Consider the following 24,258-nt stretch of genomic DNA (forward strand, 5'->3'; position numbering starts at 1 on the left):
GCCAGGCGGTAGTGGTGTATACTTTTAATCCCAGCACTTGGGAAACAGAGGCAGGCAGATCTCTGAGTTTAAGGACAGCCATACAGAAACCCTGCTTCAAAAACAAAAAAGAAAAAGACAAAAATACTGAGTAGTTAATACAGAGTCAAAAACATCACTTAGGAGACAGCATAGTCTCCGTTAACAGTTCAGGGTATTTACCGTGCAGATCTTGAGCTACCTTCTGTAGTTTTTAAATAGCTTCAGAACTACAGCCAAGCAGTCCAGAACAGTAGTGACTCTAGAATGTAAGTAAAAGGTCCATTTCTGGGATGGGTGGTGGTGGTGTATTGGTGAAATTATTAAGGCACTCCACGTAGTTAAAAGGGAGATTTATTTAGTGGCTAACTTACAAATGAAGGGATAGGAAGGTTGCTTTTGAGCCCAACACTTGTGAGACAAAGGCAGGCAGATCTCTGCGAGTTCAAGGACAGCCTGGTCTACAGAGCAAGTTTCAGGACAGCCAGCACTGTTACACAGAGAAACCCTGTCTCAAAAGATTTTTTTTTTTTGGGAGGGGGGGTGTCCATTTCCGGTAACCTCTTGTGTCTAGCCTCAGGAAATTGCAGAGTCCTAAATTTCCCAAAGAGAATATTTAGGAGTGTAAAAGCAAGACTGTAGTCAGTCTATAGCTCTTTTTTATTATTTGGTCTTGTACATGTCACTGCTTAATTGAACTTTTTGAGCATCCTCCCAATGGTTACATTTTGTCACGTTAAGAAGTCCAACCAAGCCAGAGCCTTTCATGCCAGCCTGCTGAAAATGGGTGTGTGAAAATGGGTTTGATTGTGCAAGCCATCTGACTTGAGCATCTCCTACTGCGGTCCTCCTCTTCTGTGTACAACTCTCCTGCTGTGACACTTCAATCATCAAGGAACTTCCCAGCTGCTCCTTGGGCCATGCAATGATCTGTCTCACTCCATTCTACAGTAGATCCTCTGCCAGCTTTTGTAAGCTACTTGTCCACCTAGTTTTTGCTAATTATAGTATATAGTATTTATTCACAGAACTGGCTCCTTTCAAAAGCCAAAATGTTATATTTTCTTAACCCATTGAATGGCTCAGTAGTGGTACTCGACAGAAGTAAAATTTGAGCTATACATGAAATTAAGATTTTTATACCAGCCATGTTACAAATGTTTAAAACAACTGAAATTATAATAATTTAATATGACAGTATTAATTCTACTTATAATCAATGAAATTGTTGTTGTTTTTACTGGATAGTGACATGGTTCAGTTGGTAAAGTACTTATAAACTAGATTCAGTCCTCAGGACCCACATGGTAGGTAGAACCAATTCAAACAAGTTATCCTCTGATCTCCGTGTGTGTGTCTGTCTCCGTTCATATTGACCATATTTCAAATACTCAGTACATAGGTCTCACTTAATGTCTACTGCACTAGATAGTGCAACCCTAGAAAAGGATTTCAGTGAGAGAGATCAGGATGTGGAAAATGATGGGATGGGGTCACTACTGAAAAGAAATAGGTCTGACCTAATATGTACGATCACTATCTTCCATATTTCTATACATTTAGATTCTTTCTATTGTCTTCATATTTAGGTTCATTTTCCTTTTTTTTTTTTTTTTAAGATTTATTTATTCATTATGTATACGGTGGTATGCCTGTATGTATGCCTGCTTGCCAGAAGAGGGCACCAGATCTCATAGATGGTTGTGAGCCACCCGGTGGTTGCTGGGAATTGAACTCAGGACCTCTGGGAGAACAGCCATTGCTCTTATAGGTTGATTTTCTTATCAACCCTGAATTTAGGATATACTTTATTGGCTCAGATACTTTTAATTTTAGTATCTGAATTTTTTGCATATATAACCTTTTTTTTTTTTTGGTTTTTCGAGACAGGGTTTCTCTGTGTAGCTTTGCACCTTTCCTGGGACTCACTTGTTAGTCCAGGCTGGCCTCGAACTCACAGAGATCTGCCTGGCTCTGCCTCCCGAGTGCTGGGATTAAAGGCGTGCGCCACCACCGCCCGGCTAACATTTTTTTTTTTAAATTGAGTGTCTCTTCCAGCTCAGCCTGGCTTCAAATTCACTAACTGCCGAGAAGAACCTTCAACTCTTGATCCTCACACCTCCAACTTCTGAGTGCTAGGGTTGCAAACTCACCTAGCTATTTCTCTTAATTATTCATTTCTTTTTGTGACAGTTGGATTTGAACCTAGTGCCTCATGCATGCGCTCTACTACTGAACTATGTGCTGTTTTCCAGTCCTATTATTCTGAATATTGGAATGTTTATATTCTCCCAGTTTCCTTTTAAAAATGTTATTTAAGAACTGGAGAGATGCTGGTTAGTTAAGAGTACTGACTCTTCTTCAAGAGGACCTGGGTTCAATCCACAGCACCCACATGGCAGCTTACAACTATCTGTACCTCCAAGATCTGACACCCTCACACAGACACACATGCATGCAAAACACCAATGCTCTGAAAATAAAAAATAATAATTTTAAAAATTGTATTTAGTCAGTGAGGATATGTGAATTTGTGACCTAGTGGAATTTTGGCTATTTAAAAGCTAAGGTTTGCCTTGCATACCATTCCAAAGTTACACATAGGAGGATAAAATGTGTCTGTATAACTGAGGTCATGCCTCCTCTTGGACATTTTATAGTCTAAAATAGACAAATGGATCACATACAAAAAATAGCACCCGGGAGGTTGGACAGGCTTTAAATGTTGCTGAGAGGAACGGGTGGAGGGACTTTTATTTTCTTACCTAATCCCAGAGTTTGGGGGGTCAGAGGCAGATCTCTGCATTTGAAGCCAGCAGGTCTACACTGTGAGAGTCTTTCTTCAAGTAAATAAATAAAATATTGCCTGCAGGCCTACCCAGACACAGTGGCACATAGCTGTAGTTAGTCCCAGCTATTTAGAAACTAACACAAGAGGATTACATGAGCCCAGGAATGCAAGGGTGGCTAGAGCAAGTTAGTTAGATACTTTCTCCAGTAATACGAAGAAGAGGAAAGCCTCCCAATCTGTTGAAAGTAGGGCCACAGGGCATTTGCCCCGCTGCTGTAAATAACATAAGGACATCCCTGGTAAGAGGCCTCTTCCTGCAGCATAGCGTGGATGGCACTCATGCATCAAATCCATGAATTACATGTCATAAAGTCTTTAGAAGCCTCTTAGTACCGTTTCTCTTCTATTCCCTTTATTGCAGCTAGAACAACAGAGACAGCAGTTGCTTACTGAGCGCCAGAACTTCCACATGGAACAATTGAAATATGCAGAATTACGAGCTCGACAACAAATGGAACAGCAGCAACATGGCCAGAACCCTCAGCAAGCACACCAGCACTCAGGAGGACCTGGTCTGGCCCCACTTGGAGCAGCAGGGCACCCTGGCATGATGCCTCATCAGCAGCCCCCACCCTACCCTCTGATGCACCATCAGATGCCACCACCCCATCCTCCCCAGCCAGGTAAGAGGGAAGCTTTGCTAACAGGAAATTTGTACATCTTGCAGCACAGATCATCAAAGGTGGTTATCATGCCAAGTGGTCATTTGTAACAAAATGTGAGTTCTGGCGTTAATCATCACATGAATCTGGCCAGGTATATTCCACCTTTCTACTAGATACTTTTTCCTTGGGTAGATCAGCCTCTGAATCGTCAGTGTATCTCAGACTTTCTTAAAAATTTAACCATATGCCAAGCATGGTGGTGCATACCTATCCTTTCATAAGACAGAGCCTGAGTGATGATGAATTGTGTGTGTCAGCCTGGGATACATAATGAGACCTGTGTACTGATCCCCAGCCCCAGGTTAAAGTATTCTTAGACTGTCATAGACTGTCATCAGTTCAAGAAAAATTACAAGACAAATGAACTTTCATGACTCTTTACCTTTCTACCGTTTGTACTATTTTCTTATGGATATTAGGTATTTGAATACTGTTTTCTTCATAGTTGTCCTGTAAACTTGGATCAGTTTGGATTGTACAATCATAAACATTTTCCTAGAGCCATAGTTAGTGCTTGTTGGAGTGGAATGTAAATGTTGTCTCCAGTGTATGCAAAAGAAGCAATTTAAGATAGACAGGGAAATTCTTTGAAGCCTCAGAAAGTCCTAAGTCCTGACTCCTTCATGTTAGCATTAGGCATCTGTACTGGCCTGCCATTGGGGTCCTGACAGGATACACCTCAGCTACAGCCACTAAGAGCACCCCCTGTGTGCATTCCCTACCTTTCCTTATAAAAGGCAGGTCTTGCCCACCTCCCATATCTCTCTTTCTCTCTCTCTCTCTCTCTCTCTCTCTCTCTCTCTCTCTCTCTCTCTCTCTCTCTCTCTGTTCTTTTGTTCTCATCCCCAGGAACCGATCTCTGCTCACCCTTCTCTCCTCTCCTTCAATAAACCTCCTACATGGGCTCTGTTGTATGGTGTGACTCCTTCTTTAAAATACAGCATTGGTTCCCTGTCTGGGAAGGCTCTCCCGGCAGTCTGAAATGTGCTGGGACCCTGGAACTTGGTCTGCCAGCAACAGCCCTGCTTTCCCACCTAATGGATGGATGGCACTCTCCATTCAACACTGAGGCTTTGTTTCTCGAGCACAGTCTTCACCTTCTGGCTTTTCTCAGTCCTGGTACCAGGCGACTGTGTCTCCCTGGGGCTCTTAGCCCATTGGCCCCTGCTTTTTGACAACAGTCCACTGAGCAGCTTGTGCCTTCTCATTGGTCATCGCTGAATTTCTGGGACGCTAGAGATTCCAGCCCTTGGACCTTTTCTGTGTCACTGATAGAAAATGTGCCTATCTCCATAAGGGCTTAACTTATCCGCCTTTGCCGTCAGACTTGGTCCCATATACCAATCAAAATGGCGGCTTACCAGCACTCCATATCCTGCTATTTTACAGGACCTTTGCAACTTCTGCCAGCAATCTGATAGATGGAAGAGGGGTCCCTACTTTCAAGCTTTCTCTTAAGTCCCTACTCCAATGCAGCTTTTCACCTTTTTTTGTGCTCCCTGCTCTCTCCCTCTCTCCAGAGATGGCGTGCACACACGCACCCCTCAACACTACCACCTTTCTTTCAGTAGCCTACCCACCTCCACCCTTTCCTTCTCTAATAAAAACTCTTATAATGGGTTCTGTCATACCTGGTGTTTCTCAAGGTTGGTTCATCTGCAACTGCCCACTTTCCATCTGCCCAGCCGCCGGATCACTCTGCACAACACTGGCTACTTTGATTGGTGGGTTTTCCCTTACCCAGTCAGCATAAACAGTTCCCTGACCCTTGGGAACAACTGTCGATTGTCCAGCGTCCCTCTGGTGTCCTTGGAACTGGGGGTACACCCTTCCGTGGTGTGGGCCCCCATCGCTGACTGTCCCCACAACTGTTGTCTGGGGCCTCTTGTTCGTTTCTTGGACCCTCGTACTAGGGCTACCACCCCGGCCCTTGCTCTTTGCTCGACAGAACACTAAGTGTGTTGGTTTTATGCGGCGGTGCTGTGTTGTTTATTGAGCAGCGCTGTGACTGCAAGAAAAGCCACGAGGTATGACAAAACCCACTATAAAGGTTTATTGGGGAAGGAGCAGAGGGGAAAAGTACTGTAGGCCTATGGAAATGGTTGTGCAGAGAGAGGGAAAGGAGGAGGAGGGAGCAGCCTGTGACCCACTTTTTATGGATTCCCTTGCACATTCGTATGTGGGCTAATGGAGTTACACATTGCGTGATCACACAGCACAGGGATTACGTAGGACGTAAGGCCCTGGGATGACTAATTGTTGTTTTGTTTTGTTTTGTTTTGGTTTTTTTGCCAGTGCATTCATGGTCATGTAGCTGGGGGAGTGGCCAGTGGCCATGAATTCCAACAGAGTGACTTGGGCCATTATCGATTCTTGCTTAATGCCTGGGACACCTGAGATATTATAGCCATTGGATCTTGTTTATTTGTTTGTTTGTTTTAAATTCCTTTTTTCTCTGTTGCAGCCATGGGAAATAAGGCCTCCAATCCCATAAGCCCCACATCTCCTCTGGGATGCCTTTTAGAAACCCTCAAACCTCTCAGCTTAATGCCCTACTTACAGACTTCTAAGCTTAAATGCCTCACCTGCTACCTTTTTATAATAAACAAAAGGGAAGAATGTTAGCGTTAGGCATCTGTACTGACCTGCGCTTGGGGTCCTGACAGGATACACCTCAGCTACAGCCACTAAGAGCACCCCCTGTGCGCATTCCCTACCTTTCCTTATAAAAGGTGGGCCTTGTACACTCCTGTTTCCTTTGTCTTTCTCTTCATCATCCTTATCCCCAGGGACTGGTCCCTGCCTCCTTCTCTCTCCCTTTCCCCTCAGTAAACCTCCCATGTGGGCTCTGTTGTAGGGTGTGACTCCTTTCCGCCATTTTTAAAAAACACCTCAAAGGACAGATTTCTGAATATTCTTCTAGAAGTTACCAATCATATTTGCCTATAGAAGCCATAGTTGAATACATTTGTGATCCGACAGCTTATATTATCAAGTTGAATCTTATTCACAGGCCAAAGTATGCTTTTGTTAATTTTACTGGTATTAACTAAAACATGGAGCTAGGCATCTGGGCATCTATATCCAGGCATGCTGGTACACACCTTTAATCCCATCACTCAAGAGACAGGCAGAAGGATCTCTTGAGTTTGACGCCAGATTGGTCTACATTGTGAGTTCAAGGACAGCCAGGGCTATATAAAGAGACCCTAACTGGCTGGGCGGTGGTGGCGCACATCTTTAATCCAGCACTCGGGAGACAGAAGCAGGTAGATCTCTGTGAGTTCCAGGCCAGCCTGGTCTACAGAGAGAGTTCTAGGACAGGCTCCAAAGCTACACAGAGAAACCTTGTCTTAAAAAAACAAAACAAAGATAGTTAGGGAATCTGTTACCATCAGAGATTTTTCAATTTGATACTAATATGTTTCTGGAGATGATCTGACAGGTTCACACCACAGGATACTTTCCACTTCTCTGTCCAACTGAGTGAATCTTAAAATTTATGTATAACGGTCTCATTTTCCCAGAGTTAAGCTTTAAATAAATATATATATGCTCGATTCGACATCACAGGCTGCAAAGTCATTTTTCAAGCACAGTAGTTAGTTCAAAATGTAGCTGCAGCCAGGCAGTGGTGGCCCATGCCTTTAATCCCTGCACTCAAGAGGCAGAGGCAGGTGGATCTCTGGGTTCAAGGCCAGCCTGGTCTACAGATTGAGTAGCCAAGGCTACACAGAGAAACTCTGTCTCAAAAAACAAAAGATGGGTGCAAGGCTCTTGGCTATAGTCTCAGCTAGTATGGCCAGCCTAAACTCTATAGCAGGTTCTAGGCCAGCTTGGGCTTTTAAGAAACAAAACATATTCTGCTGTTGATAGGTATTGCACTGCCTTGCTTCACTCAGATCACTTCCTTGTTATCCTTGCTCTGCAGATGAAGACCTACTCCATGGCAAGGCTACCTAGCCTTGGTGGAGCCAGGATTCATACTGAGTTCCATCTGATTCTAGATAAAAGTCATGCCATAGTGCTGACTTGTGTGCCACAGGGCTGAGTCCATTCACAGAGGACCTGTGTGCAGCTGTTTTCCTAGTGAGGTGGTGCTAGTAAATTCATTGATAAAAATGCAAGATATAGGTCATTTTTGTCCACATTTCTCACTAAAATAGGCTTTTCTCCATTGACTATGTACTGGAAAGGATCATTCATGTGAGGGAGGGTGTTTTTTTGATTTGTGACAAGCTGTTCTCATGTAAGTTTGTGTTTGTATCAGTAATTAAGGGCACTTGACTGAGTTCACTCCATGGAACTCGAGATAGGAGAAAATTGGTTCCTAAAAGTTGTCTTCTGACCCCCAACGTTCTTACCATACCATGCATATCCCTGCATTAATACAAATCACATATACATGATATTATAATTTTGTTTTAAACAATTTATTTATCTTAATTTTATTTGCATTGGTGTTTTACCTGCATGTGTGTCTGTGTGAGGGTGTCAGATCTTGGAGTTACAGACAGTTGTGAGCTGCCATGTAGGTGCTGGGAATTGAACCCGGGTTCCCTGGTAGAGCAGCTGGTGCTCTTAACCACTGAGCCATCACTCCAGCCCCATGATAGTATAATTAATAAAAAATTTTAATTAAAAGAATGTGCAAATCATAAATGTTTGCTTGATGAGTTTTAATAGAGATTATAACCCGTATTAATAGTCTTGTTCTTCATCTCTGCACCTCCCAGGGTACAACTCTCCTAGCTTCCAGTCACAGTGACTAGTTTACTGGTTATAATCATATGATTTTTGTCTGGCTTTCTTAGTACCATATATAAGATGTACATGCACTGCTGTGAGTGATTATGTCTTAATTTGTGAATTCTCCTGTTGGTGAACGTTGGACTGCTTTTCAAACTTGAGTTATACGAACAGCTCGTTCAGCTGTGAACAAGCGGAAGCATATCTTAGTGAATATCTGCATACATTTTTATCGTGTGTGCCCATAGAATTGAGAATGGACATGGGATATGCATATGTCCATACAGTAGGTGCTGCCATAATGGTTGCAGTTTAGGCCTGTTTAAACTCTAGCAGATGAGGATAATCCTTTGTTCGTTGGTTTTGTGTTTGTTTTTATTTTGTTTAAATCTCTGTTAGTAAAATTAGGAGTTGCATCCAATCCCCAGATTCAGGAAGCAGTTATAGGAAGATCATTGAAACTTGAAGACTACCTAGGTCTTCATCGCAGGTTGTGGGCTTGCCACAGCTACATAGCAAATTCATCTTCAAACAAACTAAATAATAATAATAATAATAATTAAAAAAAAAAACAGGTTTGGTGGTATGCACCTGTAATCCCCAGAACTCAGCGGACAGATAGGAGATTCATTATAAATCAAGGCAAAGAGAGCTAAATTGTGAGAATTGTCTTTAAAGAAGAAAAGGAAATTAAACTCACTGGTTCGTTTCATTTTTGGTTTTTTTGTTTTTGTTTTTTTTTTTGCGACGGGGTGTGTCTATATAGCTCCGGCTGTCTTGGAACTAACGTTTTAAACCAAGCTGTCCTCAAAGTCACAGAAATGACCTGCCTCTGTCTCCCAAGTGCTAAGGCTAAAGATGTAAATTGAACCTCCACAGATTCTGCATTGAACTTCTGCCCTTATTTCCCTCAATAATGGATCATGACCTGGAAGTGTAAACTGAAATTAACCTTTTCCTCCCCCAGTGGGTTTTGCTTATGATTTAACACAGCAGCAAAAAACTAACACAAAATCCTTCCAACTAACATTTTCTGAGTTTTAGAAAAATTTATAGATGAACTGCACACAATGGTGCATGCCAACTCATGGAAGACAGGTAGATTGCCAGCCTAGGCTGCATGGCAAATTCTAGGTCAGCCAGGACTTCATAGTGAGACCTTGTCTCACCAATACTACTCTAGTAATAGAAAAGTCAACTCTGTGGTAAGGCACACACCTGTAATCTGTCTGAACATTCAGGAGGCAGAGAGTTCAAAGCCTGGACTTCATAACAGGAACCTGTTTCCCCAAACCAGGAAAAAGCCTAGTTGTTTTTTGTTTTTGTTTTTCACATTTACATTAGGACCTGAGGATCATTATCGGGTAACGGATAATGTTTGATATTTGGCCAGAATTTATGTTGTGTGAATTGGTAGAGAAGAGAGCCAAGACAGATTTGTTGCTCAGTGATTAATTCATACAGCTTTTCAGAGTAAGTTTACTTCCTATGCAACCATGAGAACCTGAGTTCAGATCCCAACACTTACACAAACCACATGTGGTCTTTGAATACCTCTAACCCCCTCGCTGTTATGGGAGGAGGACAGAAGACACTGTGGCTTGGTGGTTGCCAGCATAGCTGAAAAGCATAATCTCCAGGTTCATAGAAAGATGCCATCCCCAAAAAAAAAGAATAAAGTGGTGGGTGACAGTACTCCTAAGCATCCTCCTCTGGCATATGTGTGTCTGCAGAGTCCTGTGTACCTTCTCCCCACCTCCCCCCCACAAGACCAAAACTGTTCGTCGATAGTGATAGGAGCCATTAAAGTAGTACATCCAGGTATGATAGCACTTGTAAGGTAGAGGCAGGAAGACAGCCACAGCTGCATAGTGAGACCCTATCTCAACAAAATGAAATTACTGTTCATTGTCTCCTAGGCTGTGAGCACAAATGGTGCTGAGCATCCAAGTAGTCGACATCTACTCTGTGAGCCGCACCTCTAAACATAGTGCATATGCTTCGATTTTCTGCCTCTGCATTTGAGGGCACTAAGTCCTGTCTGCTACATGTTTCTGTCTTGCTTTATTAGCTTTCATCTCTGATCTTATCTCATACCTATACAGATGGATCCCAAGTTAGTTTTTCATAACAAACAGAAAGTCCAGGAAATTTTATGTAGTATAGTGTTAAGTTTGACTTTGTAGTTTTTTGGTTTTTTCTTTATTGTTTTATTATCGTATGTATTTGGGAGTTTTGCCTGCATGTGTGTCTGTGCACCACTTGTGTGCCTTGTGTCCTTAGAAGCCAGAGGAGGGCCTTCCGTCTCCCAGAACTGTAGTTACAGGTGTTGTGAGATGCCATGTGGGTCCTCTGGAAAGGGGCCAGTTTTCTCACCCGCTAAGCCATCTCTCCAGCCCCTATTTTTATTATATTTAATTGTGTGTGTATATTTCTGTGTCTGTGTATGTAGATGTCAGAGTGAATGCAGGTACCCTTGAAGGCTGAAGGCCAGAGGCTTTGGATCCTCTGGAACTGGAGTTACAGGCAGTTGTGAGCTGCCAGGCATGGGTGCTAGGAACTGTGCTTGGGTTCTCTGGAAGAGCAGTATGCTCTCTTAAACACTGAGCTAACTCTTCACCCCAGAGGGTTTCTGCTCTGTGGTTGGCACATCTATTTTTACCTTGTCTTAATGTTTTGGTGAACTTGTTAGAAGAAGCAGCACTGCATTCATCTTCTCCCCTTAAGCTGTAAAAACAGTTTTTCAGCTAAAAACTTAACTGCTAGAGAGATGACTCAGCAGTTAGGAGCACTGACTGCTCTTTTAGAGGACCTGGGTTCAATTCCCAGCACTTACATGGCAGCTCACACCCGACTGTAACTCCAGTTCCAGGGCTTCTGACACTCTCACACAAAAATACATGCAGGCAAAGCACCAATGAACATAAAATAAGGTAAATTGAGAGAGAGAGAGAGAGAGAGAGAGAGAGAGAGAGAGAGAGAGAGAGAGAGAGAGCGAGCAGGCGCCTATTTGCTAAACAACAAAAAGACTTAACTGCTTCTGCCTGTGATACCCTATAAGCGGAGTAGTCATTATACCAATCAGTTGTTAAAGATTGTTTTATTTGTTTTTTATGTGTCTATGTATGTGTATGGGTGAATGTATGTCATCTCAGATGTATGTAGGTCGGAGAAAAACATGTGGAAGGTAGTTCTCTCTGCATCTTGTGGATTCCAGGTACCAAACTTAGTCATCAGGCTTCACAAGCCCCTTTACCTAAGGTAAAATACTCTTTCCCCTTAGCCACCTCCCTGGCCTAGCAACCAGTGTGTGAGCCATTTGTTGGTGTTGGCCAACTATGCTTGACTTTTTGGTGTTCACAAATACATGGATAACCACAGTGGAGAGTGGACTGGTTGGTGACCATTACGTGTGGGCTCTGGTACAGCTGTGATAGCACATGTCTAGCATGTCCAAGGCCCTGTGATCCATCTGTAGCACCACCACAAAAGAAAGTAATCAGTGTGGTTTGGTGAGAAGCTGTTATCTCTATAAAATGTTACTTCAGTAACAAAAGTAGGGCATGTCTCTCAGCTAGGCACTAGGCACTTCACTCACTGTTCTTCATCTTCTTGAAATAAAAATCAAGATGGCTTTACTGTGTAGCCCAGGGCAGCCTCCAGTCCATGGTCTTCCTGGCTCAGGCTCTTGCCTTTTTTCCCCTCAAGACATTGTGTGGCTACTGCCCCACCCCATGTGAGTGGATGGGTTGTTGCCCACGGAGGCAGAAGAGGGCATTGAATGCCCTGGAGCCGGAACTTCAAGTACTTGGTTGTAAGCTGGTATGAGTATTGGAAACTGAAGAGCAAATGTACTTAACTTCTGTACCAACCCTCCACACCTAGCCCTTGCCCCTTAGTTAAACTCAGTTTCAGAACCCTACCCATAGGAAATGCAGTATTCACAAAAGGATAAAAAGCATTTGTGGCTTCCTAGGCAGTACTGTGGACTCAGCCCCACACTGAAAAGGGAGAACGACCTTGCTCATCACAGCAGCCTCGTTTGCAGTCTGTGCCTACCTCTTGTCCTACTTACACTATCTTGACAGTGAGGCCCCGTCCTTGACAAAGAGCATCTGTGACAGGCACCCCCGGGAAGCTGCTGTGGGGAAGAAGCCTCGGTGGATCCTGGGCTTCCCCTCACTTGGCCCCCATTGTGTTATTTCCGTTCTTCTGGGGACTCCGCCAGAGGATGTCTGCATGGTTAGAAATGGATGGATGACACATGCTGAGGACTAGATAGTCAGGACTCCCTTTACAGTTTCTCTTTTCTCACCTTAGTCTTCCAGTGACTGAGAAATAAAATCCTTAGCTAATATCCCAGTAGACATGATAGGTGTAAGGCTTTAGGAAAAGATCTAATAAACATGAGAGTGTGGGGGCTTTTTCTACTAGCTAAGCCTAATTTTAGCAAACCTTTCCATTTTCCAGGCTTCAGATACCTGCTGTTTGAAAACGCTGTATGTAGGTCGGACCCCACCATCCTAGGTTTTGCCGCTGCTTTTTGAAGCTTGCTCACTGTCTCTCCTCCCTCTCTTTTCCCTTCCTCTCACCTCTTTCTTCCTCCTTCTCCCACCTCAAAGAAGGAAATACCCCCAACCCCTGTTTGTGTGTGTCTGTGTGTATTAATGGACTACGTATGGATACACTTTTTATTTTGTTTAGTATTACCTCCTTGGTGTTTGAGGTTTATGTGAACCAAACTTCATGCTTGTGAAAATTAATAAGACTATCTTGAGACTGTTATTTTTTTTAAGTGGTGATACTTGTGTCAAGTACCACCAAAGGGGGTGGGGTGGGGGATCTTTAGATTTGTCTTAATTTCTATCTCAAATTTTTTTAAAGATTTATTTATTTATTTATTATGTATACAGAAGGGGGTGCCAGATCTCATTACAGATGGTTGTGAGCCACCATGTGGTTGCTGGGAATTGAACTCGGGACCTCTGGAAGAGCAGTCGGTGCTCTTAACCTCTGAGCCATCTCTCCAGCCCCTCTATTTCAAATTTGATCCTCCCAAATCATCTTTTCTGGAGCTGTGGGGATGTCTCTGTTGGGCAAACTGCTTGCCAGTGCCAGCATAAAGACCTTCGATTGATTCTAATCTTTCCGTAACAGACTGGTCTGACATCGCACACTTGCAAATCCAGGACTGGGAGGTGTAGACAGGGATCCTGGGGCTTGCTGGATCGCAGAAGCAGAAGGAATTGTTTGACTCTAACCTTCCCCTTTTTTGCTGCCACCCTCCTCCAGTGAAAATGGCTTTATGACCCTGTTCTTGACAATAGGAGAGAAGATATTTTCACCTTCAGATTTCACAATAAGTGAAGCCAAGAATTTGCTTGCTTTTGTTTGTTTTAGATGTTGGCCTCATAGATTGAGAAACCCCAAAACTGCCCTGTCCCAGCTTACTGTTCTAGAGATATGGGGAAATAGGTGAGTGGGCCACCAACACTAAGCATATAGCTGTAGAAATGATACTACTTAGCCTTAGAGCAAGAGCCCATGGGCTTATGTGATAGATAAACATCACTTCATAAAGTCTGCCAGATTGTTTCTTGAATAGCTTTTTCTCTGGTAGAACACACTCTTACCTATGAGGTTACTTCAGAAAGCTGGCTAGGGGCAAATCACTAATCCATTGGTGGAAGACTTATATTACGGAGTCTCAGCAGATCCAGTTCCCCCCTTATTCAGGAAGTTACTCATTTCACTTCTTCCCTTTTCTCCAGCAAGGAAAACAGTCCTAATGGGATTGAATGAGTTCATACTTTTAAAGCTCTTAAAATGCCTAGAACATAGTAGCATATGTTTCATGCATTAGATTTCTGGTTCACCATAAGTTTATCACACATTTGGTATAACTTAAAACAATAAAAGATTGGGCTTGAGATGTAGCTTAGTTGGTAGAGGGCTTGCTGAACATGCATGAAGACTTCAGTGTAATCCCTAGCACCATATTTTTTTTTAAAAAGCATCAAAACACATATAAAAACCCCTACTTGCCAGGCAGTGGTGGTGCAGGCCTTTAATCCCAACACTCGGGAGGCAGAGCCAGGCAGTCTGTGAGTTCGAGGCCAGCCTGGTCTACAGAGTGAGATCTAGGACAGGCACCAACACTACACAGAGAAACCCTGTCTCGAAAAAAAAACAAACAAATAAAAACCTGCTTGTAATCTCAACACTCAAGAACTAGAAGCAAGAGTATCAGAAGTTTAAGGTCATCCTCAGCTACAAAGAGAATGTGGGGCTAGTCTGGACTACGTATGAGATGTGAATTTTTTGCGTATAAATTTTTGTTTGTTTGTTTGGTTTTTTTGTTTTGTTTTCGAGACAGGGTTTCTCTGTGTAGTTTTGGTGTCTGTCCTGTATCTCACTCTGTAGACCAGGCTGGCCTCGAACTCACAGAGATCCGCCTGGCTCTGCCTCCCAAGTGCTGGGATTAAAGGCGTGCGCCACCACTGCCCAGCCGCGTATAAATTTTTTTAAAGACATTTTGATGGGCTGGAGAGATGGTTCAGTGGTTAAGAGCACTGCCTGCTCTTCCAGAGGATCCAGGTTCAATTCCCAACAACCACATGGCAGCTCACAAGTGTCTATAACTCCAGTTCCAAGGAATCTGACTCTCACACAGATATACATGCAAGCAAAACACCAATGCACATAAAATAAAAACAAATTTAAAAAAAAAAACATTTCAAGTACTTTTTTTTATTTAAAAATTGGGGGGTTATGGCTGTTGAGCTAGTAAAAGGTGCTTAAATCAGTTTTTATTTTAAAAAAATACTGAAGAGTGGGCTGGAAAGATGGCTCAGTGGTTAAGAGCACTGACCTCTTTCCAGAGGACTCGCTTCAATTCCTAGCACCCACATGGCAGCTCACAACTATCTGTAATTCTAAGATCTGACATCCTCACATAGATATACATGCAGGCAAAACACGAATGTACATAAAATAAAAAGTAAATTATTAAAAAAATAATGAAGGAAGCAGGTGTGGTAGTGCTGCTGCTCGCCTTTAATTCTAGCACTCAGGTTTGGGGTTAAGGTTAGGCAGAGGCAGGCAGATCTCTGAGCTCAAGGCCCATTCAGCTGGAGATACATAGTGAAATAAGTCTCAAGTAAACAAATAAATAAATAGAAATGTTGTGGATGTGATATAGTAAAGACTTTGATGCAAACTTTTATTTGGACAGAATAATCAGTAAGAAGAACTGGGCCTTGAGTTGGAAGGCTTGAATATATTTTTTGATTTCCCTTCCTCTGTCCATAAAAGCTTTGGAACCATGCATGGTGGCACATAGCTGTCATTCCATCACTTAGACAGCTGAGGCAGGAGGATTATCACAAGTTCATGACTAGCCTGGGTACATAGTAAGCTCCAAGCCAACCTGGACTACATACCAAGATCCTATATGAAAAAACAAGTTGTTGTTTTACTCCTCTGAGCCTCGGTTTTTCCCTATAAGATAATATATTGGCTCTGATCCTAGCTTACTTTCTGTTGTAATAAAACACCATGACCAAAGCAACTTTAGGAAAAAGTTGCACTTCCCAGTTCCAGTCCATCACCGAGGGAAGTCAGGGCAGGACCTGGAGTGAGTCGGGAACCATGGACGAACACTGTTTTCTGTCTTACTCCACTGCATTCTTAGACTTTTCTTTCTTAGACAGCCCAGGACCACCTGCCCAGAGGTGGCACCTCCCACATTAGTCATTGGTCAAGAAAGTCCTCCACAGAAAGGCCCCAGGCAGTTCCTCAGTCGCTACTCCCTCCGACCCTCTTCCTCTAATTGGTGTCATGTTTGCTGACCCAGCACACTGCCTCTCGCAAGCATATTAGAGGAGCCACTGAGAAAAGAAGGCACTATTTAAAAGACGCAAACAGTTACCCTGATCAGAACGAAAGCCGTGCAGTTAAGGAGGGGACAACTGTCAGGTGTTTTCAGAACAACAGTCTTGGGAAACTAAGTCCCTTGCCAGGAGCACATAACCCAGAAGAGGCTGAAGTGGAAGGAAGATGGTGGCCTCTGAGTTGACAGGCTACTTTTCTGTACTTTGCTTGCTGGGTCTGTTTTCTTGACTCTTGACTGGGGTGTCACCTGGGCCCGTGGATTTCGCAGACCTTACTTGAGAATCAAAATGTGAAAGTGATCCTAAACAGTGTGTGCTGTGTCATTCCGATGAGCACACTCTGTTCCTCCCTGTTTGGTTCTCTCTCATCTCGTGATGGCTGTGACTCTATGTAACTTTCCTAAGACTCTGTCCTGGCCAGATTGGTGGAGGAGGCAGCATGAGGTAGATAAAGACCATGTTGTTAGAAAGCTGATTTTCTTTCCTTTATCATAAGACTGGAAGTGTTCCTTTGTCTCCAGGCTAGATTTTTGTGTTTTTGTATTCAGAAGTTAGCTTCCTACCTACATCTGTGACTGCTAGAAACATTCTACAGTGTGGCAAAATTAAATCCATGGAAAACATCATTCAGTAGCAGAATCTAAATACTATCTGAGTCTTAGAGAAAAAGATTGTTAGAAGTCTAATGTCTCTCTCATTTTGCAATTATATAAAGAGACATGTTACTTGTTCTGTCTCCCATCATTAATTTAAAGACTGAGAAGAGATGGAGTTTTCTGTCCATCCCAGGGCCTTACTTCATGGAATCCCTAGGGAATCCTCCAGTTCAAGGAGAGATTGGAATTCAAATTTGAACCTTTTACAGTGGTGGTTTCTGGGCCACAGATTCCTAGGAAAGCCTCTTTCTCTGTGGTCTGTGCTAGGTGTTGTGTGTGATGTGATGATCCACTGCTCACCCAGAGTAACCAGCTTCCCTTTCGGTGATGCTTTCTTTGGGAGTGCTCCCTCTTTGTGCTTGCTTACTTGCTCGCTGACTTCTGAGATGGGCTGGTGTATGTTAGGCTGGCTTCATACCCACTCTTTCTAGCCAAGGATGACTTTGAAATCTTGCTCCTACCTTCCAGATCCTAGATTATAGGCATATACCACAACTCTATTCATGCAGTACCTGAGATTGAGCTCACAACCTCTTATGTGTGAGAAAAGTATTCTTATCAGAGTTTATATAACAATTGAGCCGTGACATTAGCCCTGTAATTCCTTCTAGATAACTACAACCTTTTCTGTGCTAAAGTTGAGAAGTCAATCAGTGAACTTTCCCCAGGTTAAGTGTTCCACAAATAAACAAAAAGCTGATCATCAAGCTGGTGAGGTAGTATGGACACTTGTCCTCAAGCATGACTAAGTTCAGTCCCCACAGCCGAACACGCCTAACTTACTCTTGCAACCTCTAACCTCTATACCATGACATGTATATGCCCATACATACACACACTAGTTTTGTGGTTTTGTTTGTTTGTTTTGTTGTTGTTGGTTTTTCAAGACAGGCTTTCTCTGTAGCTTTGGAGCCTATCCTAGAACTCTGTATACCAGGCTGGCCTTGAACTCAAAGATCTGCCTGTCTCTGCCTCCTGAGTGGTGGGATTAAAGATATTGGACACCAACACCCGTCACTAAATAAATCTTCATTTATATTCTACAATCATGGACATTAAGTTGGTTATTTCTCCCCCCCCCCCCCATCTCCCCAATGCATATATACTTACAATACTTTAAATCTCCATCCACAGGTCAGATGCCAGGCTCTGGCTCTATGATGCCTGGGCAGCCCATGCCAGGCCGCATGATTCCTACTGTGGCAACTAACATTCACTCTACTGGAAGTGGCCCTGCCCCTCCTGGTATGCCTCCAATGCCTGGAAACATCTTAGGACCCAGGGTACCCCTCACAGCACCAAACGGCATGTGTAAGTAGAACATTGCGAAGATATTCCCCCAGCATCCTGCTTTGGGGGTGGGGATAGGGGGCTTCTGATAAGGAAGAAAGGCTTTCTTCTCTTCATGAGATGTAGCAAGCTCATAGACAGTCCAGCCTTCAACAGTGAGTTGTTGAAGATGGCTTTTTGGTGTGAAACTCTGTACGGAGGTCTGTGGGTAAACCACTTATTTCTCTGTCACACATTATTAAATGAGACTAGTTTGAATCTCAGCTGACATGCATAGCTCCTGGCTGTCATTCCCCCTACAAGAACTTTTATGTTGCAAGGTTAAAAGTGGTGAGTTGGCTCAGGAGGCAGAGGCAGGGAGATCTCTGAGTTCAAGGACAGCCTGGTCTACAGAGTAATTCCAGGACAGTCAAGGCTACACAGAGAAAACTCTGTCTTGGGGGAGAAAAAACAAAAAACAAAAAAAACGGTGATGAGTTGGGGGGAAAAAAAGAAACTGGACCAAACATAGTGTACTCCTTTAATCCCAGCACTTGGGAGCAGAGGCAGGCGTGAGCTGTCCTTGTCTACATGTAGAGCTCCAGGCCAGCCAAGGCTACATAGTAAAACCTCTTTCAAGAAAGAAAGAAAGAAAGGGCTAGAGAGATGGCTTAGTGGTTAAGAGCACCGGCTGCTCTTCCAGAGGACCTAGGTTCAAATCTCAGCACCCACATGACAGCTCAAAACTGTCTGTAAAAAAAAAAAAAAATTTTAAATGAAAAAAAAAAGAAAGAAAAAGCGAAAGCAGTTTAGAGATGAGAGTAAGTTCTTACAGCTATTGACAGATTAGTAGTCCCCATATAGACTTGAGAAGAAAGGGTTCAGGGATTGTGTAAAAATGGAATATGAGGTAGGGAGAACTGGTGAACTCAGTAGCATCACTCTGAGCTTGTGTTTAGAGCCCAAGTAATTTCTCCCATAAGCCCATCTCTACCCCAGCAGCAAGCCTTGACCGCCCTCCACAGGGTTGCATATAGGTTCCAATCTTGTAGAAGGATCCTGCCATAATCTTTAGTTCTTTAAGAACCTGGTGTGTGTGGCCAAAAGTTAGCTCCTATTCACAGACTGAATAAGAATCCTTGGCGTGTAGGGTGGTGGTACATGCCTTTAATCCCAGGGAGGCAGAGGCAGGCAGATTTCTGTGAGTTTGAGGCTAGCTCGGTCTACAGAGCAAGTTCTAGAACATCCAGGACTGTTAAACAGAGAAAATAAAGTTATGAGAGATGGCTGGCGAAAATCTCAGCAGGTAAAGACACTTGCAACCAAACCTGACATGAGTTTGGTTTCTGGGAACCTGCATGGTGGAGTAGAGAACTGACTCGCACACATTCTCTTTGGCTTCAGCACACAAGCTATAGCATCAACACAACTATGTATGCATGTGTGACACACACAGGAAAAATTAAAGTTAAACAGGGAACTTCAGAATACTTCGGATGCTCTGTAATATTCCAGGAGACACCCTCTCCGGGAAGCTAAGACAGAGTAGATGCACAGAAGAAAGTCTTGGTTTAACTGAGTTTATAGAATCTCACCCCTATGAAAAATATTTCCCTTGAGCTTTTGGTCAGATAGCATAGTAGTTAAAATGGCTAAGAAAATGCTTGTCACACTACCTCTCATGTAAGAAAGAATTGGCTTTCCAAGAGAGCTGACCCAGTAAGCCATCTCTGGTGAACACATACTATCACTGGCCCTTATCTCTGGTCTACATGGAGTGTTTCACCATGTATGACAGGGTCTTTGGGAATCTGAGCCCCTGACTTGGCTCTTGGACCATGAACAGGCCACGCTGCATGAGTGGCTCCTTGTCCTCAGGTCTTAGTCTCCTTCTCAGAGGTCACAAAGGAGGAGATGATTGGATTCAGAGTGTCTGAAAAGCTGGAGAGGTTTGATAGAAGCCTCTTGGGAGTGTGGATGGGTGAATGCCTGGTTAGTGTAGCTAGACTCTAATTATTTGTTTGATATGTTTTCATTTCTGGCAAAATCTAGAGGCTTTAAAGCCTTGGATTAAATGATCTCTAGAGTTCCTTTGTATGCTAAAGCCGCTAGAGTTGAAATAGAAAAGAAGCCCAGACACTCACACTAATTGTTCCCTTCAGGACCTGACCTAGTTTGGGCCAGAAATCCAAGGATGGCAGTTGAGGAGCTGTGAGGGCCTCCCAGGACTATCCGCCTTGTCAGCAGCTGCCTCAGTGAAGTTCTGTGGCCCTGGTGGAAACAGTTAATCAGCAAGAAGTTATTGATAATCTCTCCTGTGCTCAGCTAGGCTAGACACCATGAAATAAAAAGATACAGAGCTAGCCCATGAAGACTGATTATTTAATTGAAGAAACACAATTAGTAGAGAGAACAATTAGAATCCAATAAAATGGAAATACAATTAAGTTCTTTAAAAAAAAAAAAAAGTCTGGTGTGATTCTTGGAATGAGTGGTCCTTCGAGAAGGGTGGATGAACTCCACCACTTCCTCTCCGACTTCTTAGGTTAGGGTAGGCCACATGAGCCCCAGCTGGTTGGCTTCTGTCTACTTGACCTCAGAGCAGCAAGGCTCTGAGCTCACATCATTTGCCTGCTGCACATAAAGTTACTTCCTGAGCTAGGCATGGTGGTACATGTCTTTAATCTTAGCACTATGGCTGAGGCAGGCAAATTTCTGAATTTGAGGCCAGTCTAGTCCACATAGCAAGTTCCAGACCAGCCAAGGCTATATAGTAAGACCTTATCGCCCCACCCCCAAACAAAACAACTCCTTCCTGTCACTTTCCATTGAATGGATTCTTTCCCAAGCCTCCCTGTTTCCAGCAATGACTAGTTACCTTGAATGTGTTTGCAGATCCTCCTCCACCACAACAGCAGCCGCAGCCTCCGCCTGCAGACGGGGTCCCTCCACCTCCTGCTCCAGGCCCACCAGCCTCGGCCACTCCTTAGCCTGGAAGATACAGGAGCCTCCACACCCACCACAAGCTGAAATGGGGAGGGCAAGACTTGTGTCTCAGCTTCCTTGGTTTTCTTTTGGGATTTTTTTTCCTCAGAGCCTCAAGCATGAGTCCCGTGTCTCTCCGCTCTTGATAACTTCATGTGTCAGGTCTTTAGCTGATACTCAGTGAGAAGGCTGTGGTGACTAGTGTGCCCTGGTCATTTGAAAAGTAACCCATGTCCTCCTGCCCCAGTGTGGCAGGTGTTTGGCATTTGGTCTGCAGGTCCTGTTGACGTTAGTATTCTGTCTCTTTGTTTTGTCTTACGCTTCGGTGGATAATTTTCTATAATTACTCTCCTTTCTTCCCCTGTTGTTTTTAAGGAGAGCATCCTCAGTTAATAGAAACCAAAAAAAAAAAAAAAATGGTGATGGGCATAAGGAGACAGCCACAGAGGGACACACCTTAAGGCATTCTAAGTGACCTTATTTCTACTTATCTGAGCTAAGAGTGGTGCTACTGGTGAGGTGGTTCCTGGGCTTTTACCACACATAAATGCACCCAACTGAGAAGAGCTGAGGAGGAAGGAGGCATCCTGTTGATTTTATTCCCTGGCAAGGACTGTGAAAGCCTCCACTCTGTCTGGAAGAGCATACCACTGTACCTAGTATGTGGTAGCAGAGAGCACAAACATTGGCAGAGCCCTGCTCCTCTTCCCCCACTATTCTGGGTTTCTGTGCAGAAGATTGCACAGAACTAGGGTGCCTTTCCTAAGGACAGTGTCAGCTTTAAAGGTAGGGATTTGGAGAGGCATTCCCTAGGTTTTCCAGACTAGCCAGGAAAATTAAAGGGTCTACGGCCCTACCTACACACCTTTAGGAGACCTACCCAACCCACACACACATCCTCTCCTCACCACCCTCCATCTAGCTGAACTTTATACATGTTTTTTTAAACCTTCCTCCTATAAGAAAGGAAAGGGGGGAAAAAACTTTATTAAAATAGGTAAGTAGATTGTGCTAAACATTTTATCTCGTGAAACTTGGTTAGGTGGCTGGAGGTACAAGTCCCTAAACTACCTCTTGCTGTAGCCAGGGTGAGTGGGATTTCTTGAAGCGGTACTGAGGTTCAGAATGGGAGTGGAAAAGTGGGGCACACAGCAGCCTCCTGTACCTTCTTTTTCTGAGCCCTCACGGTCCATCTGTCACAGGGTTGTGGAGACTATGCTGAGGGCACAAGGACCCCACTTGGCTCCAAAGCATTATGCTCTAAGGTTTGGGATGCTCACACTGGGAGGGTGAAGTACCATTCCAGAGGAAGAGCCACAAAAATGCCTTAATGATGAGTGATGTCCCCAAAAATGCCCATGCTGATGAGTGATTCGATAGTTACTGGTTTTGTCAGATTGTCCTTCCCTGCCTTCTGTCCTTCCATGAGTAGCAAGAGGGTATTCTGATGAAGCTTCCCTTGAAGTGGCAGTTTCATTATTGAGAATGCAAGGTAGAGCATCTTATGGATATCTTTTTCTGTGTGTGTTTTAAAGCTTTACATATGAGAGGGTGTAGGGGGTGTCTGTAACACCTTAGAACCCTTAATGTCAGAACGCGAAAATCCCCAGTTGAGATTTGCCTTTGAGACCCTCAGGTTTGCCTCTACCAGGTGGCCTTGGTCGCTGTCTGAGTCCTGGGGTACTGGAGCTAAGGAAACCTTACTCATTTCTTGTGTGCACTCTAGACTCTTGGAGAAGAAATGGAAATGAGCTTGTTCCTTGGGAAGTTACGTAACTCATTTGCCTCCAGGAAGACCCCAGTGCCTTTTTACAGTGGCCGTGGTTTCCTCTACTTCCCTCCATTCCCTCCCAAAGGAAACTCGCTCCAATGCTCGCCTTTCCCCTGGAGTCCTAGAAGGGGAGTGGGATTTTGCTTCACACTGTGGTCCTTTATAACCTCAGGTCTGTAATGTGATCACTTTCCAGTTTGAAAGATAGGTGGAAATATTTTTGCAGCGCTTGTAACCTGCAGAACCTGAGTTCATCACAGCTCTTTCCGTGTCTGTCAGCTGGTTTCAGTCCTCTAATAGTACCCATCCAATTTTGTGAGGGGTGGGCTGGGATACTGTGCGGCTTTTGTACAGATATGTTTCTCAGTGTGGAATTTTATGTTTTGTTCTGTTTTCTTGTTTTGTTTCTAAATGAGGGAAGGGAGTTTTGAGAGTTTGAGGAGAAAATGAATGAAAGTGGTTTAATTTCCCTCTTTTTCATTAAATAAATGATAAACCATTTTATGAATTCTAGTCCCATTTTCTGCATTCATCCATTCATTTCATACTGTGTCCTGTAAAGAACCTAAATACTCAGCCTCACTTGGACTTGGTCAGCAGTTAAAATTCCATGTCTCAGACATACTAGGTTGATCCTTTTCAAGGTGCGTCAGGACTGAACATAAAGTTGAATGTCTTACCCACTTGGATGCCTTCCCCTTCAGTCAAAGAAAGATGAATGGATGTTCTTCAGACAGGGGCTTACCTAACATCCTGGTGCCTCCAAAGAGGAATGGTCTTGCTTACTAAGGTGGAGTGTCTGGTGCAGATTAGATGGCTCTAGGTCGGAAGCAGGCTTTCTAGCAGAAGCTTCCATGAACATGACCTACTACAAGGACAATTCTGAGTACCACAGCAGCAAACCCTAGCCTGAAAGGAAAGAAAACTGGTTTCAAGATGCTTATGAATCCAGAGAAACAAGAGAATTCTGTCTGCCATGGGCTGACCACCAGCTGCTCGGGAAGCACCTCTGGCAGAGAAGCTGACACTGGCCAGGTCTCAGGATTCTGAGTCCGAGGGGTCAGAGGGGAAGTTAATCCTTGATCCAAGCTAACCAAAGACTACTTTGTAAACTTGAACATGAGTCCTTTTTCTTTTTGGTAAGTATAAAATCTTTTTTCTTTTTTAAGGCATAGCAGACCATGTGCAACCCACCAATCCTCCATGTGTTTCTCAAATTATTAGTATAATTTCTCTAAATTCATTAAAATTAATAATTTTCAAACCTGACTGTGTATCAGCCTATAAAGGTGCTTTTCACCAGGCCTGATAACAAGAGTTCAATCCCTGGACCACCCATACATTGGAAGAGAACGACTCCCAAAAGCTGTCCTCGACCTTCACATACACACTGGTGGTATAT

General features: G+C 43.6%; 1 protein-coding gene across 1 annotated transcript in view; it reads left to right on the forward strand.

Moving 5' to 3' along the window:
• Smarcc1 (SWI/SNF related, matrix associated, actin dependent regulator of chromatin subfamily c member 1) overlaps positions 1 to 23,369 on the forward strand; it is a 123,573-nt gene extending 100,204 nt beyond the window's left edge. The window contains exons 20-22 of the mRNA XM_059268743.1: positions 3,231 to 3,492; positions 17,966 to 18,142; positions 20,996 to 23,369. Of these exons, the coding sequence (XP_059124726.1) occupies positions 3,231 to 3,492; positions 17,966 to 18,142; positions 20,996 to 21,090 (534 nt within the window). The 3' untranslated portion in view covers positions 21,091 to 23,369. The remainder of the gene's footprint in view (positions 1 to 3,230; positions 3,493 to 17,965; positions 18,143 to 20,995) is intronic.
• The last annotated feature ends 889 nt before the right edge of the window (positions 23,370 to 24,258 follow it).

Source organism: Peromyscus eremicus, chromosome 7 (assembly GCF_949786415.1).
Source record: "Peromyscus eremicus chromosome 7, PerEre_H2_v1, whole genome shotgun sequence".
NCBI lineage: Eukaryota > Metazoa > Chordata > Mammalia > Rodentia > Cricetidae > Peromyscus > Peromyscus eremicus.